This window comes from Alternaria ventricosa (assembly GCF_023758065.1).
Source record: "Alternaria ventricosa strain BMP 2768 chromosome Unknown scaffold_2, whole genome shotgun sequence".
In the NCBI taxonomy this organism is placed as follows: domain Eukaryota; kingdom Fungi; phylum Ascomycota; class Dothideomycetes; order Pleosporales; family Pleosporaceae; genus Alternaria; species Alternaria ventricosa.
This window is the reverse complement of record NW_026055682.1, coordinates 734916-761238: the sequence shown is the minus strand read 5'-3', so window position 1 is coordinate 761238 and position 26323 is coordinate 734916. Positions and strand designations below refer to the sequence as shown.

The following is a 26323-nucleotide window of genomic DNA, read 5'->3' as shown; positions in this document are numbered from 1 at the left end:
CAATCTGGAAAGTGAGGGGATTCTGCGCAAGGCAGAGTACAGCTGGGTTTTTTGTATTCGTTCATTGCATTGCTGGAGTTGGCAAAACAGGATATTTTGAAGTCAGATCACAATTCCAAATATTCTTTTCTTGCATGTGTCGGTACTCTGCCTTGTAGTCTTCTTGTGCGACGAAGCGTGCGTCCAGTGATTTTGACTAGCTTGTGCATATCTTATTCAAGGAGGGATTGAAAAGATGCAGGGAAGTCTGGATCAGTATTAAAATGAAAATTAACAAGATAACGCATTTTGACTTTCTAGATTGTTAGCTTTAGGTAGGTGTTCGATGATCCGCGGGTATATGCGTTCACACTTCCTCCAGGGTTCATCGCGGCCGTCCCTCGTTTCATCATCACACGCTACATTCAACAAAGCAATGTCAACGCCATGTTGTACTAACGTTTATGCGAACATCCATCGATCAGTCAAGAGAACTACACTCAGCTAACGCTCCGAAGTAGCCGAGGGAGAAAAATTGGCAGCTGAACATGTTACATTGCTGTAATAAGTCTTATCTAAATCATGATCTAGTAGACTAAGAGAAAAAGGAAAGCTGGTATCACCCCGACCACTCTCTGTGTAAATGCGAAATAAATCAAAAGAAGATATGAAAATCTGAGTTGTCCACAACTCACTACAACACCACTCACTCCGCAACCATGCAACAAGATCTTCTATAAGGAGAAAGGAATATTACATTTAGTACTTGCGTACACGCCTCTGGATAGTAGGAGTACCGACGGTGACCTAAGCAAACGAATTAGTATATATGATCTGACAAAGCTATTGCAGGGAGGAAAGAGCATACCTTAGCATCAAGGAGACCGAGATCAGCATTAATCTCAACATTGGCACGGGGCGTAGCGTTCTGAGCAGGAGGCATCGAAGTGTTACCAGCCGCAGCACCAATTTCCAGAATGTTCATTCCACCAAGCGCGTTCTGGATGAAACGAGAGTTGAACTTGACAATCTTCTTGATAGCGTTGAAGTCCTCAACAGAAACCGGAAGCGGGTCCTTGACAATGAGGAAAGTAACGCCCTCAGCACAGGGAGGGGTAGTAAGCGAACCGCTGTACGTCTGGATATCAGACGTCTTGAGCGTCTCAACAACGTCGGTGAAGTCGATACCGGAGGAGATTGTGGTCTTGGTACCCGGAGTGGCGATGTCGGCGAGCGAGGATGACAGCGATTGGATCATGGATGCGGAGTCGCCGGTGGAGAGCTCGAACATGAGCGCGATGACGGCGAGTTGACTTTCGTCGTCGACGCCCTGGTGCACCATGTGGATCTCCAACGGGAAGTATTCGTCGTTGATGTGGTGCTCGGAGGGGGTGTGCATGTGGAATTGGACGAGGCGGAAGTTGGTGCCTGCGTAGCTTGTTGTGCCGTTGACGACGACTTCGATGGTCGTGCCGAGGTTCTCGAAGATTACTTCCGCGTCGGGAATGTCGAGGACGGGGCGGTCTGATGCGGCGGTGATGGTGGCATCTAAAGAACAATGTTAGTGGAGGGCCTATAAGTAGTATAGAAAGAGAGAGACGTACCAATGTTGATGGGAGACTGGTTCTTGCCAGACTTGCAAGCTTCGTTCTCAGGAGCAAGCGAAGCCCAGTTGAAGGGTCCGTTCATGGGTCCATAACCAAAGGTGTTGACCTCAACGGTGTCTGCGCGCTTGAACTTGGAGAGGCCGTGAAGGCAGGTCGCGGATGCGGTCGACGCAAGGAGGAGTGCGGAGAAAAGCATGATGAGCGATGTACTGGACTGGACTGTAAAGAGTGAAGGGTGCTGTAAAAAAGAACACTGAATGAATGTGGAAAGCTGCTGCTGATGTTTCCAAAACACACTGCGGGAGGGGTCGTTCTTAAGCAAAAAGACAAGATAGTGTATGCCTCAGTGCAAGAGATTAGACAAGAGTACGCGCAAGAGGCCTTGGTAGCGGATGCTGATGTCGACCGTGCAACACGAACGAATGTGGAGTATAAGAGCAAGACAGGATCAACCTAGTCGTATTACAAGAAAGGCAAGAGAAGGACAAGACCCGAATAAGCCCGAACACCTGGAGGCTGAGCCAAAGAGAAAGTAGGTACAAGGAGCAGTTCGGCGGGAAAAACGGACCGTATTAGAACGAACAAGATGGAAGAACGGAAAAGGCGGCTAGAATGTCAACTAGAAGGCTTGAGATGCAGAGCTAAGCACAAGATATACCTACAATCCATGAGCAATGCTGTACAAAAACGTTGCTCGCTCAAACTCGTTCCGGCCGGTCGCATGTCTCTACCTTGCAACGAAAATCCTCCGCAAACTAGACGCGCAGGGCCAAGAAGACCAAGTCATACGTCAAGAGACCTCCAGAACGCCGTTTCTTGGCCAGTGTATACAAGACATGCGAGGAAGGAGCGGGAAATTTCCATTACAGGTAGGTGCCAAGTTGAGTATGTGGTTAAGGAGTCGCCCAGAACGATATTGAGGGGCTAAACAGGGGTCAAGACTTGTGACATTTGCTTGGTATGCTGAGACGTTGACAGCCGCCCTGCGTGGTGGAAGCGAGCATGGCCCATGTTGGACCCTATGCTGACAGGAAAGTCGGACGTGCTCTGAGATGACGGATAGCAAGAGATCTGTCAGAAAGAAGGTTCATCGGTAGCAGTGCCGAATGATGCTGATGCACCATCATCCCAATTGCGCAAGAAACCCTGAAAATAATTAGTCGACATAACAACAACCTTACTCCAATCCTTCGTCCAAGAACTTTTCTCCACATCCTGCGCGCGCCAAGTCCAAGAATCGTGTGATTTCTCCAAAATAACCCCAAGCGACTGCAAAGCAAGGCAGCCGAAGAGCCGTCGAGCCTGGCTTCGCCACATGATGGTACTAAGTAGCAGCAAATTACCCCGAAGGAGCTGAAACGCTTGCAGAAAGCGCGCTTTCTGGACACGTCGCTTGGCGAAAGCCCTCCAGGCATATTCGAGGCTCTGCTTTACGACGTGCGACAGGGATGCGCGGCATGGTGTATTTTATCCATGGGTTCCAAGTGGCCGAACCAAGAGCGAAAGTCGTCGTCGATGCGATAGGTCGCACACCGCTGCTGTTGTATCAGATTGTGATCAAACCGATCAAGCGTTCGCCCACTTGCTCCTTTGCACTCGCGAGATCAGTCCACTTGTGAAACTGCGGGGTTATCGTGAGTGCGCGTCTAACTCGAAATGAGGCAATGAAGGAAGGGAGGCGAGTCTCCAATGCGTTTCTCGTTGCGCCTCTAGGCCCCAAAACCAACATCTAGATGCTGTCGTGAGGCATATCTTGAGGGGCTTGGCAGGCAAAGATACATAGTACACGGCGTACGCGGACGCCAAGCCGTGATGATGGCGCGTATGGAGGTGATATTGCTTGATGCTGAACAGAATTGCTCGCCCATGGCACCGGAATACGGATACGATAGGTAGCCGGCCGCGGTGAGCCTGCGCGCCACGTGAGCCTGAGCAGTAGCCACAACCACCATCATCATTCCATCACAGTCATACCACTTCCCACACTGCACACCCCAACTAACCGTCTTACTTTCCCGACTACCAAGAATCACCACCATGTACACGTGCAAAGAGCAAAGATCGCCGCCGTTCACCCCACTCGACAATCGGCCGTTGACCCAAACCACGCGGTCCGACTCGCAACCTTGAAATCTCCGCATTCCAAGCACGTAAGCCACGCCCCCTTCCCTGTCCTTAGCTGTAACGGCGAGCCGCGCGGAAACCCAGTGGACCTGTGACCAGCCAACCCTATAACGTCTGCTGCTTGCAACACCACGCCCAGCATCACCATGCCGATCTTGGCACTATATTCAGATCTCGTCGACGAGGTCCTGTACAAAATGACCTGACTTTATCGGTCTTATCGTCGGAACGACGCGCTATGCTCGACTTTCCTTTCGAGCAAGAGAACCCTGCCAAGTGATTCCACGTGGTCCGTCGCATTCGGGCTTATGCTTGCGAGGCGCCTTCTCCTCTCATGCGACGGTCTTGGTCGGTCTTGTTGTCGCATAGGCAGCGTCGTGGTGTCTTGTATACTTGTGTGCCCAGCTTTGGGTGGGCGGAGGCGGAGTATTATGTCGTACTGTCGCCAATGTTCTTGCTCATTCCGTGTCTCCCCCCTCGGGCTGCCTTCCCGCTCTTGGCACGTCGGCCTTACTAACGTCGTGTTGTGGAACACAACGTAGGCTTAGACGGCCTTTGTCTGGATCTTGTGCTGACGAAGCTCATTGTTTGGATGATTGTTGCTTCTCACTTCTCACGTGTACCAATCATGCACTCAGCGTTACTGTTGCCGGTGGCTTTCTCCTTTCTCGGGGAGGGGAACTCACTAGGTCTCACATCGGTCTTGTTGTCCACGTGGGAGGGATGGTGACGAAGTGACCGGTGACATACCGTCGGATTCAGATTCAGTGCTTACCCACCACAGGGTGAGTGGATCTGGATAGGATGCAATGGAAGCGTCATGAAAGCCAGTTGCTGCATGTTTCTCGGAAGAATAAACTGACATCACACTGCATTGTATCTTGGAACCATTCATATAGTTATACAAACATTATGATTAGATCTAGTGTTTTGTCTATCCTACCCCATATCATCCAACATGCCTAAAGCGCTCATAACTCGTATCCTCTTCGTGAGGTCCACGGTTGAAATATTCCACGCCACCGTCCCTTTCGTCCGCACTGACAAGCGGCTGGCGGCTAGTCGTACCGTGCAGTACGGCGTCAGCATCAAACGGCGTCGCCGGAATGTCGACATCGATGCCAACTTCTTCGAAGCCTTCCTCAGGTCGCGGCGTCTTCTGGTATCCCTTAGCGTACGTCGTCCCCTGTTCTAGCTCCTCCTTATCTCCTAGTCGTGTTCGACTTGACGCCCTCGACCCTGACGGTGAGTCCCGGCGTCCATACGGACCCATTTCGGTGAGCGTGGTGAACGTAGAAGGAGTGCCAGGCCTTGACATGTCCTCGGGTCGGCCGTATAGCTCCCCGTCACCTCCAAATTGCTCACGGAACTCCGCACGCTTCTTGAAGTTCTCAAAGTCGAGCTCTGACTCGGTGACGACTTCCATGTGCGGCATCTCCGTTCCACCAGTCGCATGCTTGCCTGGCTGGTGAGTGTCCATTTCGGTCATGAAGTAGTCGCCGAAGCGGTCGTAGCCTGGTGTGGATGGCATGGCACGGTCGGTCGAACGGCGGTGAGGTGCATCGAAGATGTCACGATCAGCATTTGTACGGTGCCCGTATACCTCTTTCAGGAGGTGCTGAGACTTTGCGTGGACCATTGGCGTAAGCAGTTTCTTGTAGAGCGCAGGATGACCATAGCGGGACGAGACCTTGGTGCTCTTCTTCGATTTCGGGTGATCCACGGAATGAGAGCCTTCGACATCGGAATAGGGGAGTGTTGAGTAATACAGCAGTTTGTCGTCGAAAGCGCGCCTGCAGTACCACTTGAAGCCGAACAGCAAGAACGGAAGCGGTATCATTGCGTAGAGCATGTTGCCAGTCCTCACTTGAACATTGTCGAAATCGATCGACCCGACACCGTTCGCTCCAACAACCAACGCGATGACCGCGTTTGCGAAACAAACCGCGAAAAGCATGCGGTTGACAAGGAGCTTCCAGAATCTGCCGCCCGATTCGGTCTTGGTGATGAAAACGTACTGAAGCAGATACTTTTTGAAGACGGAATCCATGGCGATATAGAAGGCTGTAACCGGGAAGATGATAGGCTGTAGTGTTCCCATGCAGAGGCCAACCGTCGACACGAAGAGGTAGTTGTTGTAGTAGTCGGCATAAGGGAACGGTTGCGGTGCACTGAGTTCGATGAGCTCCCGCGGAGTTGGCGAGAAGAAGGTACGCTGAATCCAGGACCAAGCGAAGATCCAGGCTTGCGACAGATCGATAGCAGCACCGAGGTTGCGTTGCATTTGCCAGGTAAGCCAGAATGTAGACACATTACACAAGCCAGTCATAACCTTGGTGAACAGATGACCATCCTGAATGGCTTCCCACACGCCTTGATCCTGGGCTGCAATGACGGCAGCAACGAACCGCCAGGCCGAACCGAACACGGAGAAGACAAGGAGGTTGTTGAACACAAAGAAGGAGTAGAGGCGGGCAGTGACATGGCGTTCTCTGGATGTCTTCGACACATCACCAGAGTGCGTGAACAGTCGTCGAAACTAAGGATATCATGTCAGCTTACATGTCAACTAAGGTTCGCGGGTATACTAACCACCACGGGTACTCCCATATACATTAGAGTTTGTACCAAAGGAGCCAAGATACCCTGCGCAATCGCCCAGCCAGTGGGATGAGCTTGGAGGTTCGTCATAAACGCTGGCCAAACAAGTCCCAAGTGGGAGAAGTCTGACAGGAAGACCGATGTCAATATGTTAGGAACGACGAACGCGATGGTGAACAAGACGACCCAGAGTCCGTCCCAGAAGGCGCGTATCCTGCGAGTTCTCCGTGTCATCGGAAGATTCTGCCAGAGCAGGTCGTGCGGTTTGGGCGCAAGGTAAACATCGCAGCCAGCGGGGCCTTTCTTCCTCGTCGCATACGCAACTGCATGCGCATCCTCGATATGTGCGTAAGATGCGAATCCATATGGCATAGGGTTTCGCATATCGACACCCTCCCGCACTTCCTTGATCGTCGTCTCCAGCCTGGAAATTCGATCCGTGAGGTAATCGATCGCATCTAGTTTTCCTTTGCCATGGACTGCCTGATCGTCTTTCATAGCCTTGCACGTCGGGCGCTTGGCGGGTAGCTTATTCGGGTTACTTAGGTACTCAGCCAAATGCTTCTCGAGCAGGCGGACAGCGTCATCATGCGCCTCGATTAGCTTGGGCAAATCCTTGACATTGCGTCCAATAACTGTCCGGGGTATACTATCGATAGGCTTCGCCTGTTCGACAAGCTCGACAAGCCCAGCGTCGGTCCGCGATGATTCGGGAACGTGTGTTAGCTGTCTGATGTCAGCTTGATCCCTGGAACGTATTAGGGAGACTTACCAGTAGCGTTCGCGAATGCAAACTGGACTTGTATTCCTGGGTATTGAAATACGCGCGCCTCAGCTTCAAAATGGCCCTGTAGTTCCACCAGAGGAAGAAGCAAACAGTCCCCTGGATGATATACGCCACCACAACGTACGCCCAGAACTTCCTTCCAAAGATATACTGCGGAGTGAACTTCATCAGTGTCGGTATCTCCTTCCACTGCTTGTACAGCGGCGAGCCTCCCACAACGTTGACCGGTATTAGAATGCCACAACCAACAGCCGTCAACACGATGAAGATGTTCCGGAGCATTCGAAGGAACCGTAGAAACACGACCGCATCCAGACCAATAGTGTCCACCAACTCCTGCTCTTTCACATCCCTAACCGCAGACAACCAACTTAATGGCTTCTTATCCAAAGGCTTCGGTCGGTGTTTCTCATCGGCGTGTTTCGCTCGTGGCGCGTAGACTCGCGAGTTGCGGGGTCGAAGGAAGCAGAACACCACGACCAGCAGACCGGATATAACGAAGGAATATACAATAGCGGCGTAGATGGAGTTCTCTTGGATCTACAACACAGTCAGTATGTGTTTCGCGACGGTGAACATATGGCATGTTCGTGGATGTGTACTCACTTCGCCTTGGAACGGATCCGCAATCAAATCGAGAAACTTATCAGTCCCACTCTCGCCATTCTGCCTTCTCCAGACATCCATACTGGAACTTCCCTCCTCCTCTTCAAACGAATGTACTCAGTAGAAGTCGATGTAATTTTCGGTCCCAAGAATCCTGAAAAAAAGGCAGCGAATGAGAAAAAAGGTGTCGTGGTGTGGTATGGTTGGACAAGAAGAAGAAAAGTCACACAGGGAATAATGTTCACATGAGAAAGCCTAATTAGATCCACGCAGCACAAGACCAGACCCTCCCAATAAACTCCGGACGCGTAACGATCCCCCAGATCCTCTTTGTTGGGAAAAGCGGCGCATCAGGGTGCTAGAACACTCTTTCTTCCGCTCGTCGCCGCCGAAACGACGTCATTCCCGCCGCTAAACTTGTGGGCCTCAAACACTGTCAAAGAAACAGTCCGCGTCACAAGCTTTCGTGCGAGTTGCAAATACGATCTGGACTCTTGCATGCAACTAGGAGCACCCCACGAAACAACTATTTTTAGAACTTGAGCGCATGGTCGAGACCTTGGGACCGAAAATTTTGGTGCACTACTACTTTATGCTATAGAGGACTTGGCAGGGTCCCCCAAAGTAGCAAGAATTGAATGTGCGATAACGCCTATCGCATCGATGCAACCCAGATGATGATCAGCTCGAGCGCAGTGCTGTGGTGGAGTTCTCATGTGGAACGAGATGAGTGGAGCGAGCGAATCGTATCGTTACGTCATCGTTCGAGACCAATCTGTTCCGCGAAAAGGCCACGCAGAAGGCACGCAATGCTGCACTAGAACCTGATCTTCGTTGCGCCCTGGTCACTTGATACACATCTTCTGCTTTGCATACGTGCACCTTTAAATATTAGCTGCTACATAGCCCTCACAATTTCTTCTGTTGCACTAGAAAGATGTTATGGAGGCAGTGCAAACCCTTTCTTGTGTATAGGGTCTACCTTCACACGGCCACGTACATATCATTGTGTGAGCGGATGCAAGACACGGATCATAGCTGTTGATCACATTTCAAATTCCAAATGAGCAACGCATGGAGACGTGGACAGAACAGCATCGTATACGTTCAAACCCGACCTGAGCTTGCTGCCCACTCAAGCCAATCCTACTCTTATCTCCATCCGTCCATCCACGCAAACGCTAACCACCGCCAAACATGCTACCTATACCATCCCAAAGCGTCTCCTCGCAAACGTCAGTAGATACGCGATTCACGCTTCTACCAAATCCCCACTTCCACCCTAGAAAGAAACGAATCTATGGATATCAAGAACACCGAAAACAAAGAAAGGAGAGGATATGCAAAATGTGCGGGGAAAGGAATTGCAGAGAAGTTATTATCTACTCTCATGCCTTCTCCTTCTTCTTCTCCTTCTCTTTCTTGTCGTGGTGATGGTGATGCTTATCGGCTTTAGCGTCTTTCTTAGCTGCGGCTTCGGCCATAAGTTGTTCAAAGGCCATGAAGTCGCCTTCTTCTTCGGGGTCACGTTCGGCCTGAATCTAATTAGCATCTGTTTGTCTGATGGGACAAGAGTTGGACATACCTTCTGGAACATTTCTCCGATGATCATGAGCGCATGTGCACGCTCCACCCGCTTCTCCAGCTTGATTTTCTTATCGTTCAAGACTGTATCGCAGACGTCCCGCAGTACGCTCTGAATCTCAAACTTGCTTCCCCTCCAGGCTGCGGCGAGAATCTTGCCAGTAACCCTCTTCTCGTACTCAGCCTTCTTCTCATCTGTCCATGCCTCGCCACCTTGCTCCTCCAGCTTAGCCATTTCTTCCATGGTAAGCTGCGCGTCGATCGCAGCAGACATGGTGGACCAGGTGTCCTTGACGAGCGTTCCCTTGTCCTTGATGCGTGAGAAGAAACCTGAAATGCCGAGGAACTTTTGTGACTTGAGGAACGAGGAAGCCTTCATGATGTATGTGGCACCAATGGCGTGAAGGATTTCAAGACCAAATGACTCCATCTTGAGGTTCTCGATCTCAAGGTGAATTTTCTCCTTGAAGGCAGCGGTGACGTCGGTCGCCTTGTCGGTCTCAGTCCACACTGAAATGCGGTCGACGAGCTTCTTGGCGAGGTTGGAAACACGTTCGTCGCGAATCTTTTTACGCTCCATCTCGTATGCCGCGAGCTCTTCCCGCTGCTCCTTGGTGAGACCAGCCTTCTTCTTCTGCTTCTCTCGTAGCTCCTTTTCAGCGTCGGTCATGCCTTGTGCCTCCATGCGTGCGTCTTCCTCCGACTTGTCCATGATAGCTGCGCGGATTGGTATGCCTTGTGTTTTCGGGGTGCTCGTTCGGGATGGGGGCGACGCCGCCCTGGGCGCGGTAGACGACTCGGCGGCGCTCTCAGCGTATACTGGAGGTGCTTCGGCGTACACAGGTGGTGCATCTGCTGGCTGTGCTGCGGCGCGCTCTGCTGCCGCTTCAGCTTCCTTGGCCTGAGCGGCAGTACTTGGGGCGGCGGTCTCTGTGGTGCCAGCGACTGGCGTAGTACCAGCTGCGGCAGCTGCTGGGTTCTTCTCTGCTTCGACCTTTTCGGCTTCTGCTTGCGCGGCGGCTTCCTCTTCCATCTCGCGTTGAGAAATTTCCATGGTCTTGGTAAGGTCCTTCATCAACGAGATCTCACCGATCCTGTACGTGTCAGCTCTCGATACAGTACAGGTGTGGCTACAGCAAGCCATAAAGTATGACCTACCAGTCCACGAAGGCCTCTCCACCAAAGATCATGGTGAAGAACTCGGAGGGATCCTCTGTTATGTTGTCAGTGGCGTGTCTTACAACCGTCGCTCGTAATATTGTCCGTACCGAATCCGCTACTAGGCATCGCGCCCTCCTTGCCATATTTATCGTATGCTGCGCGCAGCTGGTCGTCGCTGAGTATTTGGTATGCTTCGCCAATCTGTATTGCCATGAGCCCCGCAGTCCTCTCACAGTAATGAGCAGGCTCGCCAAACACCCTACTCGTGTCGTGAACGTACTTCTTGGAACTTCGCGTGTGCTGTCTCGTCACCGGGGTTCTTGTCTACACGAAAATCAGTCCGCGGGCCTTAGAGGAGGGTTGCTGCGCAATGTACCGGGGTGAAGTTTGATAGCGAGCTTGCGGTACGCCTTCTTGATTTCGAGTTCCGTCGCGGTGGGCGGCACGCCTAAGGCGTCGTAGTATGCAGTCTCAACGACCATGGTTACGAATGTGGGTTACGAATGTGAGTGACCTTGGGTGCGTGGTGGGAGAGAACAAGAGCACATGCGTTGGTTGGGCGCGCGTCGGCGGGCTACACATGCCCGCCGTGAAAATGCTGCACCGCCACAGCCGACGTCACCACGCTAAGACCATGCGAGCGCCTTGACAGGCAGTCACTCATGCGTGAGCACTGATTCTGCATTCGTCCTGTAGTAGATGGAGACAAGAATTTACCTGCAAATAATTGCTTTTCAAATATATGTTCACTCTCATTCGTAGATATGCTAGATAAGAGAGCTAGTCTATACAAGCTCAGAACCCCACCCGTTCGAGGCAGACCCGCCATGGCCGTATGATTCATGTGGAGAACCCAGTGTCACCCTTCGCCGCCCATGCAGACGCCATGCTAGAAATCCAGTCCGTGTATCATGAACCGTTAAGTGAGATACTTTTAGACCAAACAGGGAATAAATCGAGAAAATGCAGCCCAGGGGTGGAGTGCGCCGTGTGTCCGAGGACGACGGAGGATGTTGCAAGTAGCAAGCATCGTGTGGCAGACTTGGATGTGTGGTGGAACCTTTTAGACGCTGAACTTGGCCTTCGCACGAGTGCTGCCCGCGTTGGCAGCCTCGGTGTGGCCAGAGAACTCGACGACGTCGTTCTCCTTGAGCTGGAGCGCCTGCTTGAACCGCTTTCCGATCTTCAGCAGAATTTCCTTACCCTTCTCCTGAGTCCTGGCCTTGCCTGGATCACCAGGGATGGCGCGGCCGACAGTGCGTGTCCACAGGCCGATACGGTAGAAGCCTCGCCTAACGTTGACGACGACACCCATGACCTCGTTGTCGTCCTCATCCTCGAGGTTCTCGCCGATAGCAGCGAGCATGACGTGGAGCCAGAGCGCATCGATGTTGACCGACTTCTTCTCCCTGAACTGGAAGGCCCACTTGCCTCCGTGCTTGTTCTGCGGGTCTTCCCACTCGGGCTTGATGCCCTTCTTGAACAGGTGGTAGTCGGACTTGAGCGCGAGGTCGGATGTGGGGGTAATGTTGTTCTGCGCAGTGTTAGTCTTGCAGGTTGCGCTTGCTATGCAGCGTGACCTACGTAGATGCCCCAGAACTCCTCAACCGAGTCAAACGAGATGACTTCCTTCAACAGCTCGGCCCAGTTGTCGCCCTGCACTTGTTAGCATGAAACAAGCCATGGGCGAGGCGAGACATTGTCGTACCTTGCCGCTCGGGGGCTTGGTGAACCACAGCGTCCATGTGTTCATAAGCGGGTGCTTGACGTTGAAGTTCTCGGGGTCGTGGAAGACGGTGCGGATCTCGCCCTCGCCGCCGGAGTTGGTGGTGGAAGATTGTTCCTGGCCCTCGCCCGAGTTCTCGGTAGGCGAGATGGGGATCGTGTCCAGCGGCACCTGCTGGTTGGCGTGCGACGCTGATGCAACTTCGGCCATTGTGGAGATTGTGCTTGGGGTTTGAAGGGTGATTATGTGGTAATGGGGCGGTAGAGAGGTTCCAAAGACGATGGTAGCGAGTCGTGTGGTAATTTAAGGCGATTGGTGGTGGGCGGGATGAGGTGAAGGTGGGGCTGTCGCAATCGCACCGGGCGATTATACGGGACGTGTCGCGGGCTTTCACTGCCTGTCTTGCGTTGGGCGAGGGAAAGGTCGAGTGCGGTGTGGCTGTTTGCGGCGGGCGTGTCTGTCGGGAAGAATATGCAGTGCAGTCGCAATTCGTGTGAACCCTTTAGGCTTGCTTGGCACGGACCACCCGCTACCCTCCCGGGCAGTTTCAGAGATGACACAGGGAAGGCATAAAGAAGCAACAGCTTGATGTCATAGCAGAACTAACTTCAGGGCATATTGACTAGCTGATCTTTCCAGCAATGCACTTTGTACGAGAGGGTCACGAAACAAGAGTCGCCAAGTATTTCTTTTTTCATGTTGGGCTGCATACAACAATCTACCAGAAGATATCTGGGGATCTTCAAAGTGTTCGAAGAGAGTTTGATTTTTGAAGATGTCCACGTTACTACTCAAGACAAAGTCCACAATAGACTTTACCTCAAGCAGCCTCGTCGCCGAGCAAACGCGTTTCAATCTAAGCACATCTACGGCCCAACCTCAGCTATGAAAGAGCAGGGTTGGAATTTGACATCCGTGCTATGACATCACGTTCACCACCAACCAAGCGCGAACATGGCGCGAAAAGTATACATTAGTAAGTTATATATGCCCAGTTTCCCTAAATGGCAATATTGGTCGCCCGTATGATACATGAAATCGTGGGACCCGCTCATAGTTCGCTCTTGTTCAGTGTCTCGTGGACTTCTGTCACCACTTGAGGCGTCTTGTCGAGGCCCATTACTCCCATCAGCTTGCCGAACTCCATCTTGAATTGTTCGTAGGCGATATCGAAGCGAGCACCACAGAGCCAGGCGACGAAGAGCTAAAAGCTGTTAGCAAAGTCAAAGCAGCATAGTGGAGATACGTACCATGAAAAATGTGATGACCAGAACTGTACCAATAACCGCGGCGACGATGTAGACCAAGTCCCAGTTGGCCTCGGAGTCCTCCTTTCGTTTCCGCTCTGCCTCCTCGATGGTGGCAGGCGCCTTCTTGTCCACGGGTGGCTGTTGCGACGGGAATATCGACTCGATGAATTGCTCGATCTAGGATGCGTTAGTATGAAGACTTTCAGTAAGACTATCTCTGACTTACCCGTCCGAGAGTGATGCTGATCTTGAGGAAGTTGGGGTCGTGGGGGTTGTTCTTCCTCGCAATCTTGCGAGCATACCGCCTGAAGACCTCGCAGACAAGCTGCAGGTTCTGTGTCGACTCAACCATCAACTGGCACGCCTCGCCCTTGGTGATCTTGACGTTCTTCTGGAAGAGAGCGTAGTTCTGGAAGCATGTCTCGAGCGTCGCGATGGCCATGGACTGTGGGATAGCGCAGAAGTTGAACACACTCTGCTCTCGGAGACCTGCCAGGTAGTACAAGCAGTCATCTGCCCGAGTGAGCGCAGTCAGGATCATCTCTGAGCTACAGTTCAGGGCCTTCTGCTTGTTCTCGGGCTTAAAGAGATCCTCAAAGTTGTCCACGTGCTTCGACCAGATCTCCCTAGGCCAGAATCGTCGTCCGTCGTCCAGATCCTCCTTGATGTCACGAGTGATGTTGACCTGCTGGAGGAATTGACCCATGGACTCCATCAGCTCCGGTCTCTTGAGCAGCGCAGCGTTCGCCAAACCAGCCTCAACGAAGAGGCGCGTGCAGCCCTCACCAACCAGACCTGCGACGTAATGGCAGTACAGTTCGTAGTCCTTGACGGTGTTGACGCCGGCGTTGAACTCGGCGTTGTTCGCGTAGTCTGCCATGCCGTTGCCCATTTTCTTGGTAATATCCTTGATGATCTCCTGGTAGACAGGCTTGATCTTCTTGAACTCCTCAATCACCACGTTGAACTCGACCAGGAGCTGCCTGTCCTTCTCGTTGGGACCGTTCTCTGTGTAGTTCCACCCATCCTTTTCCAGAATCTCGTCGAAGTTGCGGAGGATCGGTTCCTTCTTCTCCAGAGGAATCGTCATGTCATCCTCGATTGTGTCCAAACCGCGCAGGACCAGGTAGAAAAGCGCGACAGGCACCAGAAGGTCGGGGTGCAGTTCGAGGATGACGGCGGCAAAACTTCGACTTGTCTTGTTGAGGAAGTGGAAGCATCGTTTAAGGGATTCGCATTCTTTCGATTCGTCGCGCTCGTGTACTGCGTTGTGCCATACCTTCCTGGAGAGTTGTTAGTAATGCCCAGGTTTGCGCAGATCTCTGGAGGCAAACAGAGAAGTCGCGATGCGTAGTATCTTACCATTGAATGATAGACCGTAGCTCATTGGGGTGGACGACGTAGTAGAGCATGCTCAGAGGGCTCGGCATGATGGGCGAAAGGAAAGGAGTCGTGGATTGGGGGGTTGATTCGGATGGGTCGACACGTGTGGTATTGTCGCGAGATGCAGACCAATTCGGCGACAGAAGAAAGAGTCCAAGAAGAAGAGATTGTCACACCTTTACCCGCGAGTTGATGTGTGTTTTGGGCGCGCGGTGTGTGAAGTATGGGAGCGTCTCCGCAAATTACAACAATTGGACCCTGTAGCGCACGGCCTTAGCAACCCGCTGTCTGCACCTTCCCCTCGGATCAGGGATGAGAAACACCGAAAACACCGAACGACGCATCTGGATTTTCAGCGTCCAACAGCCCTGTAGAATTAGTGAGATTGGTGGGTCGATGATGGTGTTCAATCAGCATTGCAGCCCTTTTGCCTTTCTTCATTGCGCTGAACCCCGAGCTGGTCTCTTCTCTATAGCCAAGAGAACAACATTCAGGTAGGCAGGCACAATGGCTTTGTGGCAGAGAGTGTCGTAAGTCAACATACACTCTAGTCTGGACGTTCTCCATGTCGAGCCCGAGATGTGAACCGTACAGCAAAACGTGAAGGTAGGCCGATATTCTGATCAACTTTTGCCTTCATTGTCGGCTTTCAACTTGAAATGTGGGCGAAGTTCTTCTCTGCGCACTATGAAGTACCTGAGCCCATACATGTCTCAGGACACAGAATACTTGTATTCTGCATAATACAGTTGGGACCAGGAATTCAAATTACCCAGTCTCCATGAATGACTGTGATGGCAACATTAAGCTTGAAATGAAGTGCGCTCTTCTCTTACCCGATCGAATGCCGCCCCGCCACATCTATCACCAATGCGATGCCTCTTCAACCCAGTGAATACAAAGAACACCCCAAATGCCTATATTGAAATACAGACTCAAATTTCAAACTTTCCATACCACATTAGCGCAACCTGTCAGTTTCCAGCCCTGTAGTCGTTCGCATGCCCGCCCTGCGATGACGCCACACCCAAATTATCGATAAGCGACACCCTTCCTTCCACCCACCCCAGAAACGGCAGGAGCAACCCAGCATACACACATATTCAAAGCCATGACATCAACACAATCTGCCCCAGTCGCTCTACCGCGTGTCACAATCACGTATTGCACGCAATGTCGGTGGATGTTGCGGGCTGCGTATGTACGTTTGTTATATTATACGCTGATGAGATGCTCGCTAACGCGCATCCAGTTTGGGCAAGAACTCTTGTCGACGTTTGGGCTGCAGATTGGCGAGATTGCGTTGGTTCCTGCGACGGGAGGGCTGTTTACTGTTGAGTTGGTATGTAGGAACTAAGGTTTGTCGTAATGATCACTGACTTGCCAAGACATATATGCCACCAACGGAAGAAGGTCAGGATGTTGAAGCCAAGAAGGTGCTTCTTTGGGATAGAAAGACCGAGGGGGGCTTTCCAGGTTCGTGATCTCAGCACAAGCTTGTTAGAGGTAAGGAGTGGCTAACATGTCGCAGAAACGAAAGTGTTGAAGCAATTGGTGCGAGATCACATCGATCCATCACGAGACTTGGGGCATTCGGACAAGCATGGAAAGAAGAAGGAAGACAAGACAGAAGATACAAAACAAGAGTCAGAGGCGAAGCAAGAGCAGGGTCAAGCGAGCGAAAGTGAACAGGTCAAGAGAAATCCAGATGGCACTGTCTGTGAGGACTGTAAATGAGTTTGACGGGGTTTCATTTGCTACACAGTAGACCGAAGTTCGCAAGACAACCCATTTCACCGCATATATTCCAGCCATATGCAGGAGTGTTCTGTAACGACAACGGACTCAGATCCACCCCTGTACCGCACCGGTGCGCATGTAAAGAAGCAAAAAGACGGTGTACCCCTATGCACTATCTTTGGAGTCGTGGCTTACAGTAGCAACATCAGGGTCCACTGTCGTGGCTCGAGCTCGCATTGCTCATGCTTACTACAGACTACGCTTGTCGACCTTGTCGAGGCGCTTCATGAGGCGAATGTCCATACGGTGCATGTTTTTGCGCATGTGCTCCAGCTCGCTACGCAGTTTCTCCGTCTGGCGGTTAGCGTCCGCCATGATTTCTGGAACGCAGGAGTGGTCGTTCCTCGTCGTGCACCCCATTCCTGGCTTGGGCATTGATGAAAAGTAGGTACCCTCCTCGTTGGGGACGCCCAGTGCTTCTACCAGGTTGTCGATTCGGAGACCGTGGGACTCAGAGGCGAGTTCGAGCTCCTTGTAGTGCTGAGCTAGATCGTCAATTTTGATGGAGTAGAGCTCGCCGGTGAGGTTAGTCAAAGCTTGCGCACGCTGGACGAGTGAGAGGACCTGATAGTGCGTGCCGTTGAAGTCGGCCGGGAGTGCGAGACTAAAGCCATTGGTGCCGTACATGTGCGCTGCTGCGAGAGCAATGACAGCGCTCGTCGCTGCTCCGAGCACTACTTTGGCAAGAGTCCACCAGGAGCTCTCGCATGAGGCGCTCAAGCGGGCCTCGCTCTCTGCAATCAGCTTCTCGATGATGGGAATATCGCGGCTTTGATTGGACTCGTCGATGAGCAGCTTGTTGCGGAGCAAATCGAGAGCCGCATACACGCTATATGTTGCCTTGGATCCATGCTTGAGAAGCTTTCTGAGCTCTTCCGTAATCTTAGCCTCAGCGTCAGTCGATACGCTGGTCTCCTCGATGTAACGGGTAAATTGTTCGTTCATCGCACCCATGCAGAATACAGCGGCCTTGCTGACAGTGAGTGACATCTCGGTAGCCCGACTCAGATATGTCTTGACGAAGCTAGCAGGAAGATGAACATCCTGGAACATGGCGCCTGCTTCGTCAAGATTGGCAACCGCACGATCGATGCCGCGGTAGCCTTCGAATCTGGCCCACTGGTGGATCGGCTTCCGGTCTTGGTTCTCGGTCTTGACGTATTCACGAAGCTGAAGCATGGCCCTTTCCACTCCAAACATAGAGCCGAGGATGCTATCCGCAACCAGACAGAGTTGCTGAGGCTAATACAGGGTTAGTCAGGTGCCTCGCATGCAGAAGAATGGATACTTACTGTAGTCGAAGAAGCAGAATCCTCCAGGCTCACCTCGTCCAGGCCGGTCCTCTCGTTGTGGGATGCGATCGCATCATCGATCGCAGCGCTTGTTTCTTGCTCCTTGTCAGACGCATCCTCGTCACGACCAGCCTCATCAGCTATGGATTCATCGCCTTCCACGTGCTCCTTGTCATCTGTCGGTTCTGTGTCGGGAAGGTGCAACGAGCTGTCGCTTGTGTCGTCCTTGTCGGCACTTCGCGCTATGCTTGCCTCGCTGCTAATGCTGCCAGTGCTACTCATGTTGGTGATAGTTCGAACGACTGGGAGATAATCGCGAGAATAGTTGAGTGGAGGGAGATGTGAAATAGTGATTGTCAAAGTCTGAACTATTGATACAGGTGGCGCGTCGACTGTTGGGGGAAGTAGAGTCGTGGTGAGCGTGATTTGCGCTCGGCGGTGATTGGACAAGCGCGCTCACTTTACTAGCGCGGTTTCCTCTTTGAGTTGTATGTAGGGAAAGCGCAAGGCAACCGCCCTGGAAAGGACGAGTAAGTGTAGAACCATTGTATAGAGTAAATGAAATGTTGAAATGGAAATTTTAGAGAAGAGATTGCATTAAAATGACTTGTTTGTAAAGAAATCGCAGAGTAGGCTGTTGAGACGAAAGCGAACGGTGTGAAGTGTAAGCCCGCAACTCCGAGCGCGACGCCTGACACAGCACCTGGGCAAAGCGTGGAGGGCAATAAGCTTGAGTTCTCTCAGAGCGGCCTACGAATTGTTGAATGAGGCAACACAGATATCTCCAAGGTGTTGCGAAAGTCGAAGAAGGTGCTTGTTGTCACAACATCCAAGCCTAGGGATGAGTGAAACAATCTAACGAGGTAAACAACAAATACTGTTCTCAGTAAGCTGAGCCCTCCAGATTTCTGTCAACATAAAGCTCAAAGACATGATGTGCTCCATCTGCAGCAGCAATGCACGATACGGTGTGCTTCATGAAGATTGCATTGTGTCCGCAGACGCGGGATGCTCGCAGGTGGAGATCAAAAGGACGCGCGGTTGCTGTACATATGCAGTCAAGGGTCACCTGCATGCTCCATCTGGTCGCATGGTCATCGATTGTCTGGTCGTACACCCATAACTTAGAGCCGGGGAATTAGCTGGTGGCCGTGGTAGCATATGCAATGCAAAGTGCTTATTTGTAATGCATGAATCCTGCGTATCAAAATGGACATATTCCCTAGCTACAGCAATGCTGCGCAGTGTTATCTGCTGGCCAAAGACTTGTGGACCTCGAGATAATGTCCGAGCAGATTCGTGTGGTAGTATGCTTTGGACGAGACTGTATGGCGGGAAGACAGTCTCGGAGTGGCCGGATGTTGTTGCCGCATGCCGTGCGTTCGGGACATTCTGTAGGCGTCAAGCAATGCGTACGTGCAGTGGTCGGAGGCCCAAGACTAAATCCTCATACATGGCGGTGGCACGACCGTCAGGGTGATTGATAGGCCAAGACGAGCAAGCCTCCAGCGCAGATGCTGATGCCGTGCTCCAGGTCCTATGTTTCATGATCAGCAGCATACGTGCTATGATTACAAAACCTGCGGTGTGAATTTTGCATGTGTTTGCTGTACTTGATAGAGTTTCTATGATGAAAAAAGAAGTGTGGTAAAGCGGGGGATAGGCCAGCGCCCATCGTCATCGGGCTACTCGAGCATCTTCAAGACGGTGTCAACACAGATAACGCGGTACGTCGATGGGCAGGCGGCTGTTGCGATCGGAGGCCTATGGCAGTGGATTGAGTTGTGATGCGTGGACGAAGGATGCCAGCTGCTAGCGCAGTGAGGAGAGCCGAGCACCCTTGGTCGACGATCATGGCGTACGCCACGACTTCCCCACTCAACCTCTCGACGCGACGTGTCATTCGTCGCTCTTCGCATGATAGCATGAACGACTCTGCTGTACGTGTCGAACGCGATATCTGATCCCCGCGAAGTCCGACATTACGCATCCATGTTGACCGATCGCTCCGACGATGCCTAGGTGGAGTCGGCGATAGGTGAGGTTTCTTTGCGATGCCACAGAAACGCCACCCCTCAGTTGGCGAGATCGTCAAATTGTCCAGTACCGCCCGGCGCCGTGCCATCCGAGAACTCTTCTCAGATCCCCAGAATCGTCTAATTCCCCGCATATGCTCTACCGTACTGAGGCTTGTGAGATCTGGGCTGAACTCGTCTCAGCTATGTGCATTGGCATCCTGAGGCTGAGCGCGGTGAATGCAAATTCGTCGGTCTCGAACACAACTGATCACGACGACTGCAGTGACTACATGATCTGGATCGAAAGACAAATGCTTGACAGCTAGATATCTGACGCTAGGAAAGCAGCCCGCGCAAGCCACGAGCGGTCGATCCCCCATCTGGGCAAGATCGCCCCATCAAGACGCTCAATCGGGCTCGCAAGACGCAGCCTCGCCAACCAAAAGACGCCATCATGAGCCGGACGGCGACGCGTCCCAGCCGTCACGATAGCTGAGAGCGCGACAAGGGTTTGTCGACATACAATAGTTGCTTTGTCCCACGCCCGGCTGCGACAGACTCCTGCTTAGTTTCGACTCCATCACGGCAGACTAGGCATCCCTGCCGCCGCTCGTTGAGCAACTCAATCTCTGGTACTACACATGCACACTCCTATTTAGATCAGCATGGCTTCGGAAGCGATCCCGTCTTGTCAGACTAGCATTGGGGAAGAGCCTCATGGATATCTAATCCCCGCCCGCACATCGTCCCTTTCTCGCACCCTTTGTTTCGATGACCCTAGGACCTTGAATCAGGTAGTCTCCGCGGCATCGACAAGTGGATCAACACTACCTCACCATACCAGCCCACCTACAGCCGCACGTCATAGCTTCGCGGTTGGCGATCGCGTCGCCTCTACATTAGTAGAAGATAGTACCGGCAAGGGACCTCCCAAGTCCACCGAAACGCGACCAAGGTCCGCCAGCTGCCTTGTAACATTTTCAAAGCCGATGCATCCAACCAAAGTACAACGTTGGTCAGGCTTGACCCGTACTGTGAGCGATTGGGATCATGGACTACGCAGGGTATGTACGACCCAATCACAGTAAGACTAAGCTAACGATGCGAAAGGATCCAGAATTATGGTATGAGGAAGGGGATTGCCTCGTTCATCTACATGCCAAAGGAGTCTCGCGTCGTGGTCCGTCCTTCTGCATTCCGTTCAGGCTTCTACGACAAAAGAAGTGTGAGGCGATGCTCCAGCTATGTGATGCGCAGATCGCGTCTGCTCCAGGATCAGCTTTCCAGCACCTGAGGCGAATGCCCAGCTCTCTTACCAACGCCAATGGGGAACATGGCATCGTCGAGCTCTTCATTCCGGCTCCAGAGGAATTATCTCGAGAGAATTCGTTCAGACGGCATATTGCGACTCGCAACTTCTTCGCCTTCCTTCTGGGTAAACCACTGGTAGGCGATCATATGGGCCAAGCATTCGTAGATGTCCAGGAACGTTTACACCACTTCCGTCCAAGTCATCCAAACAATCATCAAGACTTTCTGGACTACGCTGAGAACCAAGGGTACCGGGATCTGGTGGAATGCACGGACTATGCCCTTGCAAGCCTCTACTACGCTGAGCATTTTAAACTTAGAGACATCTGGGTCGATGCTTTTGCCCATTGCGTCGGTATGAGCGACAGCTTAGTTCTCAGTCCTGAATACGTGGTATGAACCCCGTCAACTGCTACAGGCCGCTGTACTAACACATTGTAGCTGACTTCGAAGCTCACCAAAGCATTGATTACCCGCGCGCATCTCGAAGTCGATGGCCATCTCGGGCGCGTATCGACCGCACTGAGCAGGTTTCTACAGGAAGACCTCTCGCCGACTCACCTCGGATTGACGGACGGGGCCAGGAGCCATCTCGATCGGTTCCGCCGCTTCTTGCATACCTTCTACGTCGATAAATTTGGCTATTGGCCACCACCACGAGGCGCCGCTTTCCCCAAAGCTCTATACAAGTCAATGTACTATGACTTTCAGAACTTGTACGACTACCTCGTAGACACCGAGTCAACTGCCGATATCTCCTCCCAAAGACCAGCTATCGGCGGTATCTGTGTCTTGCAGAACATTGCAACGTTCGATCAACGACATGGCTTCAAGTCTCAGCCGCACCCGTTACCTCTCCTACCAACATACACTTCGCCACTGAAGAGAACAAACTCCCAGAAAACGAATTCTCAAAAGGCCTTGAGACAGCTGGTTCTGGCCTCGCAGTATAACAAGACGCATGTGCAAGATACCATGCATGGTGCTCTAGCAGCGGCGACGAACGTTCTAGAGCCCAGTGCGATGGATTCCAACATCGTACAGGCATATATCCACTTTGAGAAGGCGCATGCTACCACCCCAAGTCAACGCCAAGGCAAGGTATCAGCGACGGATGCGCGTAAAGTCAGGTGGCTCTTGATCTACGGCACTTTGCAATATCTTGTGTCTGCTCTGAGGGCGCCAAAAGAAGTTCGGGATACTGAAAGCCCGGACTATGCCTTGTGCTACGTTGCGGAACCCACCTCGACTACCAATAGCGTTGCTACAACTCCTTTGGCGTCACCTCCAGCTAAGGCGCCTGTTGCCATGGACGAAGGTCTTGATGACTCTCAAAGCAGTTTATATTCGATAGAGCCAGATTGCCAAAGGGAAGATTACTTTACACCGCAAAACATGAGTCGACGTGGATCCATGGAGGTTGCGCCCCTTAAGATATCTCAACTACCTCGTTCGTCCTCTGTGCGTTCTCTAGCGCGGCGATCACTTTCTACTCGAGGCTCGCGGAGCAACAGTCTCACAATGAAAACTACACAGAAGCCTGCTGGCGTTGTTCAAGAAACTAGTGACATGTCGAAAGACTCTGTCCCATCCTCTCAGGACCACGCTCGCAAAACCTCTTCTGTTTATTCCGAGCATTCCACGGCAATCACTGCAGAGAGCGGACCTGTACTGGATACCTCTTGGCTCCGATCACGAACGCCCTCAGTCACTCGTAGCAGGCAGGGTTCTACAGCAAGCACAGCCGCACGTCCCCGAACGCCTCTACTCGATTCTGTTCAGCTCGAGCGTGCTACATGCCCACTGTACCTAGCCCGCACTGGTGAGCCTCCTAGCCGTTCAGACAGTACCAGCTCTACAGCAAGCTCCCTATGGAGCGAAGGCGCGAGTGTGGTTTCATCCAAGTCTAGTGCATCTGCGGGCAGCCCTACTCGTAAAGTCAGCGCTGCAGAAGAAAGTGGGCTTCTGGGTGGACTGGTCTCTTTTGAGTCGCCAGGAACCATGTCACTCCCGGCACAAAGTCATATACATCCTCTCCTGCGACAACAGTCTCCTAAAGTCGAGTTCGAGTTTGGGTTTGAGAAGGAAGAGTCAGAAGTCACTCACGATGTTCATGAGCACTCTCAAGTCGACTCAACCATTGGCATGGCTGTCTCCACTCCGCCCTCACCCACTCGACCCCGTATGAATCTGTTTCCCGACACACGACCCACTTTCACTGCCGAAGAGGCACGCGCTCTCATTGCCGATAAGAGACCTAACCTTCCTTACCGAAACAGATCCAAATCTACCTCGTCAGTTTTGGATAATGCTACATCGCCGGTGAAAGACTCAAGGTTCTCCACGCCTGCGAGCGCGACACCCACCGGCTACTGGGAGCAGTATAAAGCTACTCTCATACAACAAAAAGCACGAACCAATCCTGGAACACCCACAAGCTCTACTTCGCCATCCATGGCTAAGATCCCGACCGCCTTCAAAGCGCCCTTCTCGCGACTCAGACCCCGCAACGAGGAAGACCGTGGCGTCAAGACAGAGCGCCGATTGTCAACTCTTTGGCGACACTAAATGCAGCGCAACTTCCAAGGTCTTCTTATCTTCTGTGCTTTACTTCCTTTGCTGTTAGCGAGCTTCATGCATGGTGTTCCGGCGTTCAAAAAGGTCGCAACGAGCATGTTATATACCCTCTCATTTGTTTGGTGCACTTCTCTCATTTTAGTACAACAGTAGTCATACCATAACCAAACGATACAACGATCTTCTACGTATACGCCTCTGCGTCCTTGCCACTTCCTCATGGGGTTTTGTCTCCAATCTCTAAACATGCAATTATCGTTATGAGACAGGCCGCGCTTGCAGCATAGCAGAGTCGCCCTAATCACACTCCTTCATCATGTTCCACAACAACGCTTATGTCTGCAGTCAACACGGATATTGCCTAAATGTCTGACTGGACAAGACTTGCGCGGAGAAATGTACCGCCTTCTGAGAGCAAGTATCCCGTACAACTGTCGAGGAAGGTCGCTAATACTTGCGAGGTTGGGATAGTTATCGTACACGAGATTGCGATCATCAATCGTTGATTCGGTGCGACTTCTCGAAGCCTGCTCCCCACAACACTGTCATGTGATACATCAGTGTTCGCGTTGATAGCCCCGATGAGCGTCCCTTCGACTGCGCAGTAGCTGTGCAAATTGTTTGGTAGCGATAACGACGTACAGTACTAGGTCGCGTCTCAGCAAAACGCGGTTTCCTATTGCCGAGGCGCTTGTTCTGGCGTGCTCAGAGCGACCACGAAACGTTCATCGTTACCTTGACGGATGTGCTATCTTGAGAGCTGCCAGCACGAAAAAAAAAAAAGCATTCCACACGTAGGTTTCCACGTGCAGCGTGTTGTCCTGAACATTGACATCGAACTTTCGAGTCTTGCACAGCGTGCCCAATGACATCATGCCATATTTAGATTAGGGGCCCGCAAACTTGTCGCACTATCGAAAGTCTCAACAAACATGCGCTCCACAAACGCCTCCTGACACGAAACACACCACACGAGGTTGAGGTGTTTTTCCCATCATGCATACCGTCGCTAGGTGCAACGCATGTGCCGCTATTTTAGGAACCGGGCTCGCGCACTCACCACGACGGCCATGCCGACCGGATTCGCATTTGCGAACGGAATCTGATGTAATGTGGCGCTAGATTGAATGGCGAAGCCTACGTTACGTCAACAGCCAGCCTCATCGGCCACGCTGCTTGTGGCGTCAGCGGGTGTGGCGTGCGGCTCCGGCACCCTGCATACCAAAGTTGAGGCTCAGCTTCGCGGACCCAAAATTGTCACCGCTCGCAGGTGGTTCCTGCATCACTAATGCCAAGATGAATTCCACGTTAATGTGCTGGCCCTTCACAGGAGCAGTTGCGGTGAACGAAGTCATCACCACAGACGTCTCAGTCAAGGCAGAGCTCACCTAGGCAACGTGCCGACATGCGAAAACGAGAACAATGCATCAAGCCGCAATAGCCATCACAGCATGCGCAACTGCAGTATACGAGGTACCTGCCTTGTTGTTCGACGATCAATGCCACTTACATCACAGAAGCCTGTTAGCGGTCAAGGGGTCCACACGTTAGGCTCGGAGATTTGTGCCTACGCCGGTGCACGCCCGTCCGGGGGGCAACATCATTGCCCGAATGCAACCCACCACGGTGAGAAATACGAGGAGGTATGACCGAATCCATGAGCATTGTTGGTTGTTGGTCGAGCGCTCGATTAAGTGACGTTCAGATGGTAATGAAGATCTTCGTGGAGATATAAGTACGGCTTCAGCCACCCCATCTTGTATCCATCATCCAAGCAGTCAATCTCTAAACACCTTACCTACCAACACCACCAAACCTCTCAAATCAGACAAAATGCAGTTCCTTACCCTCGCCGCTCTCTTCGGTGCCGCCGCCATGGCCGCACCCGCTCCCCAGACTTCCGACTGCCCTAACCCGGCTCACTGCCAGGGCCCACCAGACGTCAACAGCTACGAGAACGTCAACTTCAAGGACTACACCATCCGCAAGAACAACGGCACCCTCCAGTCCGTCTCATTCAAGATTGACGGCCGCAACGCCACCGACCTTTCCTGCGTCGGCGGACCCTACCCTACTCTCCCCGCTCCCATTGTCAACTGCGGCGACAGCAAGTACCGTTTCGCCATGACCAAGGACATCAACGGCGACTACCCCATTACTCTCTACCACGAGCTTGGCCCTGCGTACGTAAATCAAGTGACACAGAACTTGGACGATAGACTAACATGTGCGAACAGTTTCGGCTTCTGGGGTCAGGGCGTTGTTCCCACCTACTGCCACGCTGGTGGCAACGGTCCTAACGACTTTGTCTGCTCCCAGGTCGCTCAGTACACCATGGTTATTGCTGCCTCTGGTTAAACATCGAATGAAACGATGACCGGAGTTTCTTTGTACATACATACACTTCATAAGTAATATTATACCAATCTGTATATTCATCAAACATTACGGATTTAGTTGTGCAAGGTCGAATTTGCATTTGTGTGCGTGATGTCGTGATTTCAGATAAGGCGGATA

The 26323-nt window shown here is 52.1% G+C and overlaps 9 protein-coding genes across 9 annotated transcripts; 3 read left to right on the top strand and 6 right to left on the bottom strand.

Moving 5' to 3' along the window:
• Nucleotides 1-738: 738 nt before the first annotated feature.
• J4E93_001257 (uncharacterized protein) lies at nt 739-1782 on the bottom strand (the record flags this gene model as incomplete). The annotated part of the gene is made up of 3 exons (XM_049339209.1): nt 739-786; nt 848-1527; nt 1584-1782. 3 exons carry the CDS (start codon nt 1780-1782, stop codon nt 739-741), a joined length of 927 nt encoding a protein of 308 aa, XP_049203166.1.
• Nucleotides 1783-4659: 2877 nt separating this feature from the next.
• J4E93_001256 (uncharacterized protein) lies at nt 4660-7785 on the bottom strand (the record flags this gene model as incomplete). The annotated part of the gene is made up of 4 exons (XM_049339208.1): nt 4660-6249; nt 6303-7037; nt 7084-7638; nt 7705-7785. 4 exons carry the CDS (start codon nt 7783-7785, stop codon nt 4660-4662), a joined length of 2961 nt encoding a protein of 986 aa, XP_049203165.1.
• A 1307-nt stretch (nt 7786-9092) lies between these two features.
• J4E93_001255 (uncharacterized protein) lies at nt 9093-10931 on the bottom strand (the record flags this gene model as incomplete). Its single annotated transcript, XM_049339207.1, has 6 exons — nt 9093-9239; nt 9290-10382; nt 10447-10501; nt 10557-10650; nt 10730-10773; nt 10826-10931. The coding sequence occupies 6 exons, from the start codon at nt 10929-10931 to the stop codon at nt 9093-9095; spliced, it is 1539 nt and encodes a 512-aa protein (XP_049203164.1).
• Nucleotides 10932-11512: 581 nt separating this feature from the next.
• J4E93_001254 (uncharacterized protein) lies at nt 11513-12385 on the bottom strand (the record flags this gene model as incomplete). The annotated part of the gene is made up of 3 exons (XM_049339206.1): nt 11513-11983; nt 12034-12105; nt 12158-12385. 3 exons carry the CDS (start codon nt 12383-12385, stop codon nt 11513-11515), a joined length of 771 nt encoding a protein of 256 aa, XP_049203163.1.
• Nucleotides 12386-13226: 841 nt separating this feature from the next.
• ERG6_2 (Delta(24)-sterol C-methyltransferase) lies at nt 13227-14855 on the bottom strand (the record flags this gene model as incomplete). Its single annotated transcript, XM_049339205.1, has 4 exons — nt 13227-13379; nt 13426-13602; nt 13652-14708; nt 14788-14855. The coding sequence occupies 4 exons, from the start codon at nt 14853-14855 to the stop codon at nt 13227-13229; spliced, it is 1455 nt and encodes a 484-aa protein (XP_049203162.1).
• Nucleotides 14856-16202: 1347 nt separating this feature from the next.
• Nucleotides 16203-16545, top strand: J4E93_001252 (uncharacterized protein; the record flags this gene model as incomplete). The annotated part of the gene is made up of 2 exons (XM_049339204.1): nt 16203-16284; nt 16340-16545. The coding sequence occupies 2 exons, from the start codon at nt 16203-16205 to the stop codon at nt 16543-16545; spliced, it is 288 nt and encodes a 95-aa protein (XP_049203161.1).
• Nucleotides 16546-16797: 252 nt separating this feature from the next.
• On the bottom strand, nt 16798-18182 carry J4E93_001251 (uncharacterized protein; the record flags this gene model as incomplete). The annotated part of the gene is made up of 2 exons (XM_049339203.1): nt 16798-17850; nt 17901-18182. The coding sequence occupies 2 exons, from the start codon at nt 18180-18182 to the stop codon at nt 16798-16800; spliced, it is 1335 nt and encodes a 444-aa protein (XP_049203160.1).
• Nucleotides 18183-21586: 3404 nt separating this feature from the next.
• J4E93_001250 (uncharacterized protein) lies at nt 21587-23797 on the top strand (the record flags this gene model as incomplete). The annotated part of the gene is made up of 2 exons (XM_049339202.1): nt 21587-21622; nt 21671-23797. The coding sequence occupies 2 exons, from the start codon at nt 21587-21589 to the stop codon at nt 23795-23797; spliced, it is 2163 nt and encodes a 720-aa protein (XP_049203159.1).
• Nucleotides 23798-25639: 1842 nt separating this feature from the next.
• J4E93_001249 (uncharacterized protein) lies at nt 25640-26164 on the top strand (the record flags this gene model as incomplete). Its single annotated transcript, XM_049339201.1, has 1 exon — nt 25640-26164. One exon carries the CDS (start codon nt 25640-25642, stop codon nt 26162-26164), a length of 525 nt encoding a protein of 174 aa, XP_049203158.1.
• Between the last annotated feature and the right edge of the window lie 159 nt (nt 26165-26323).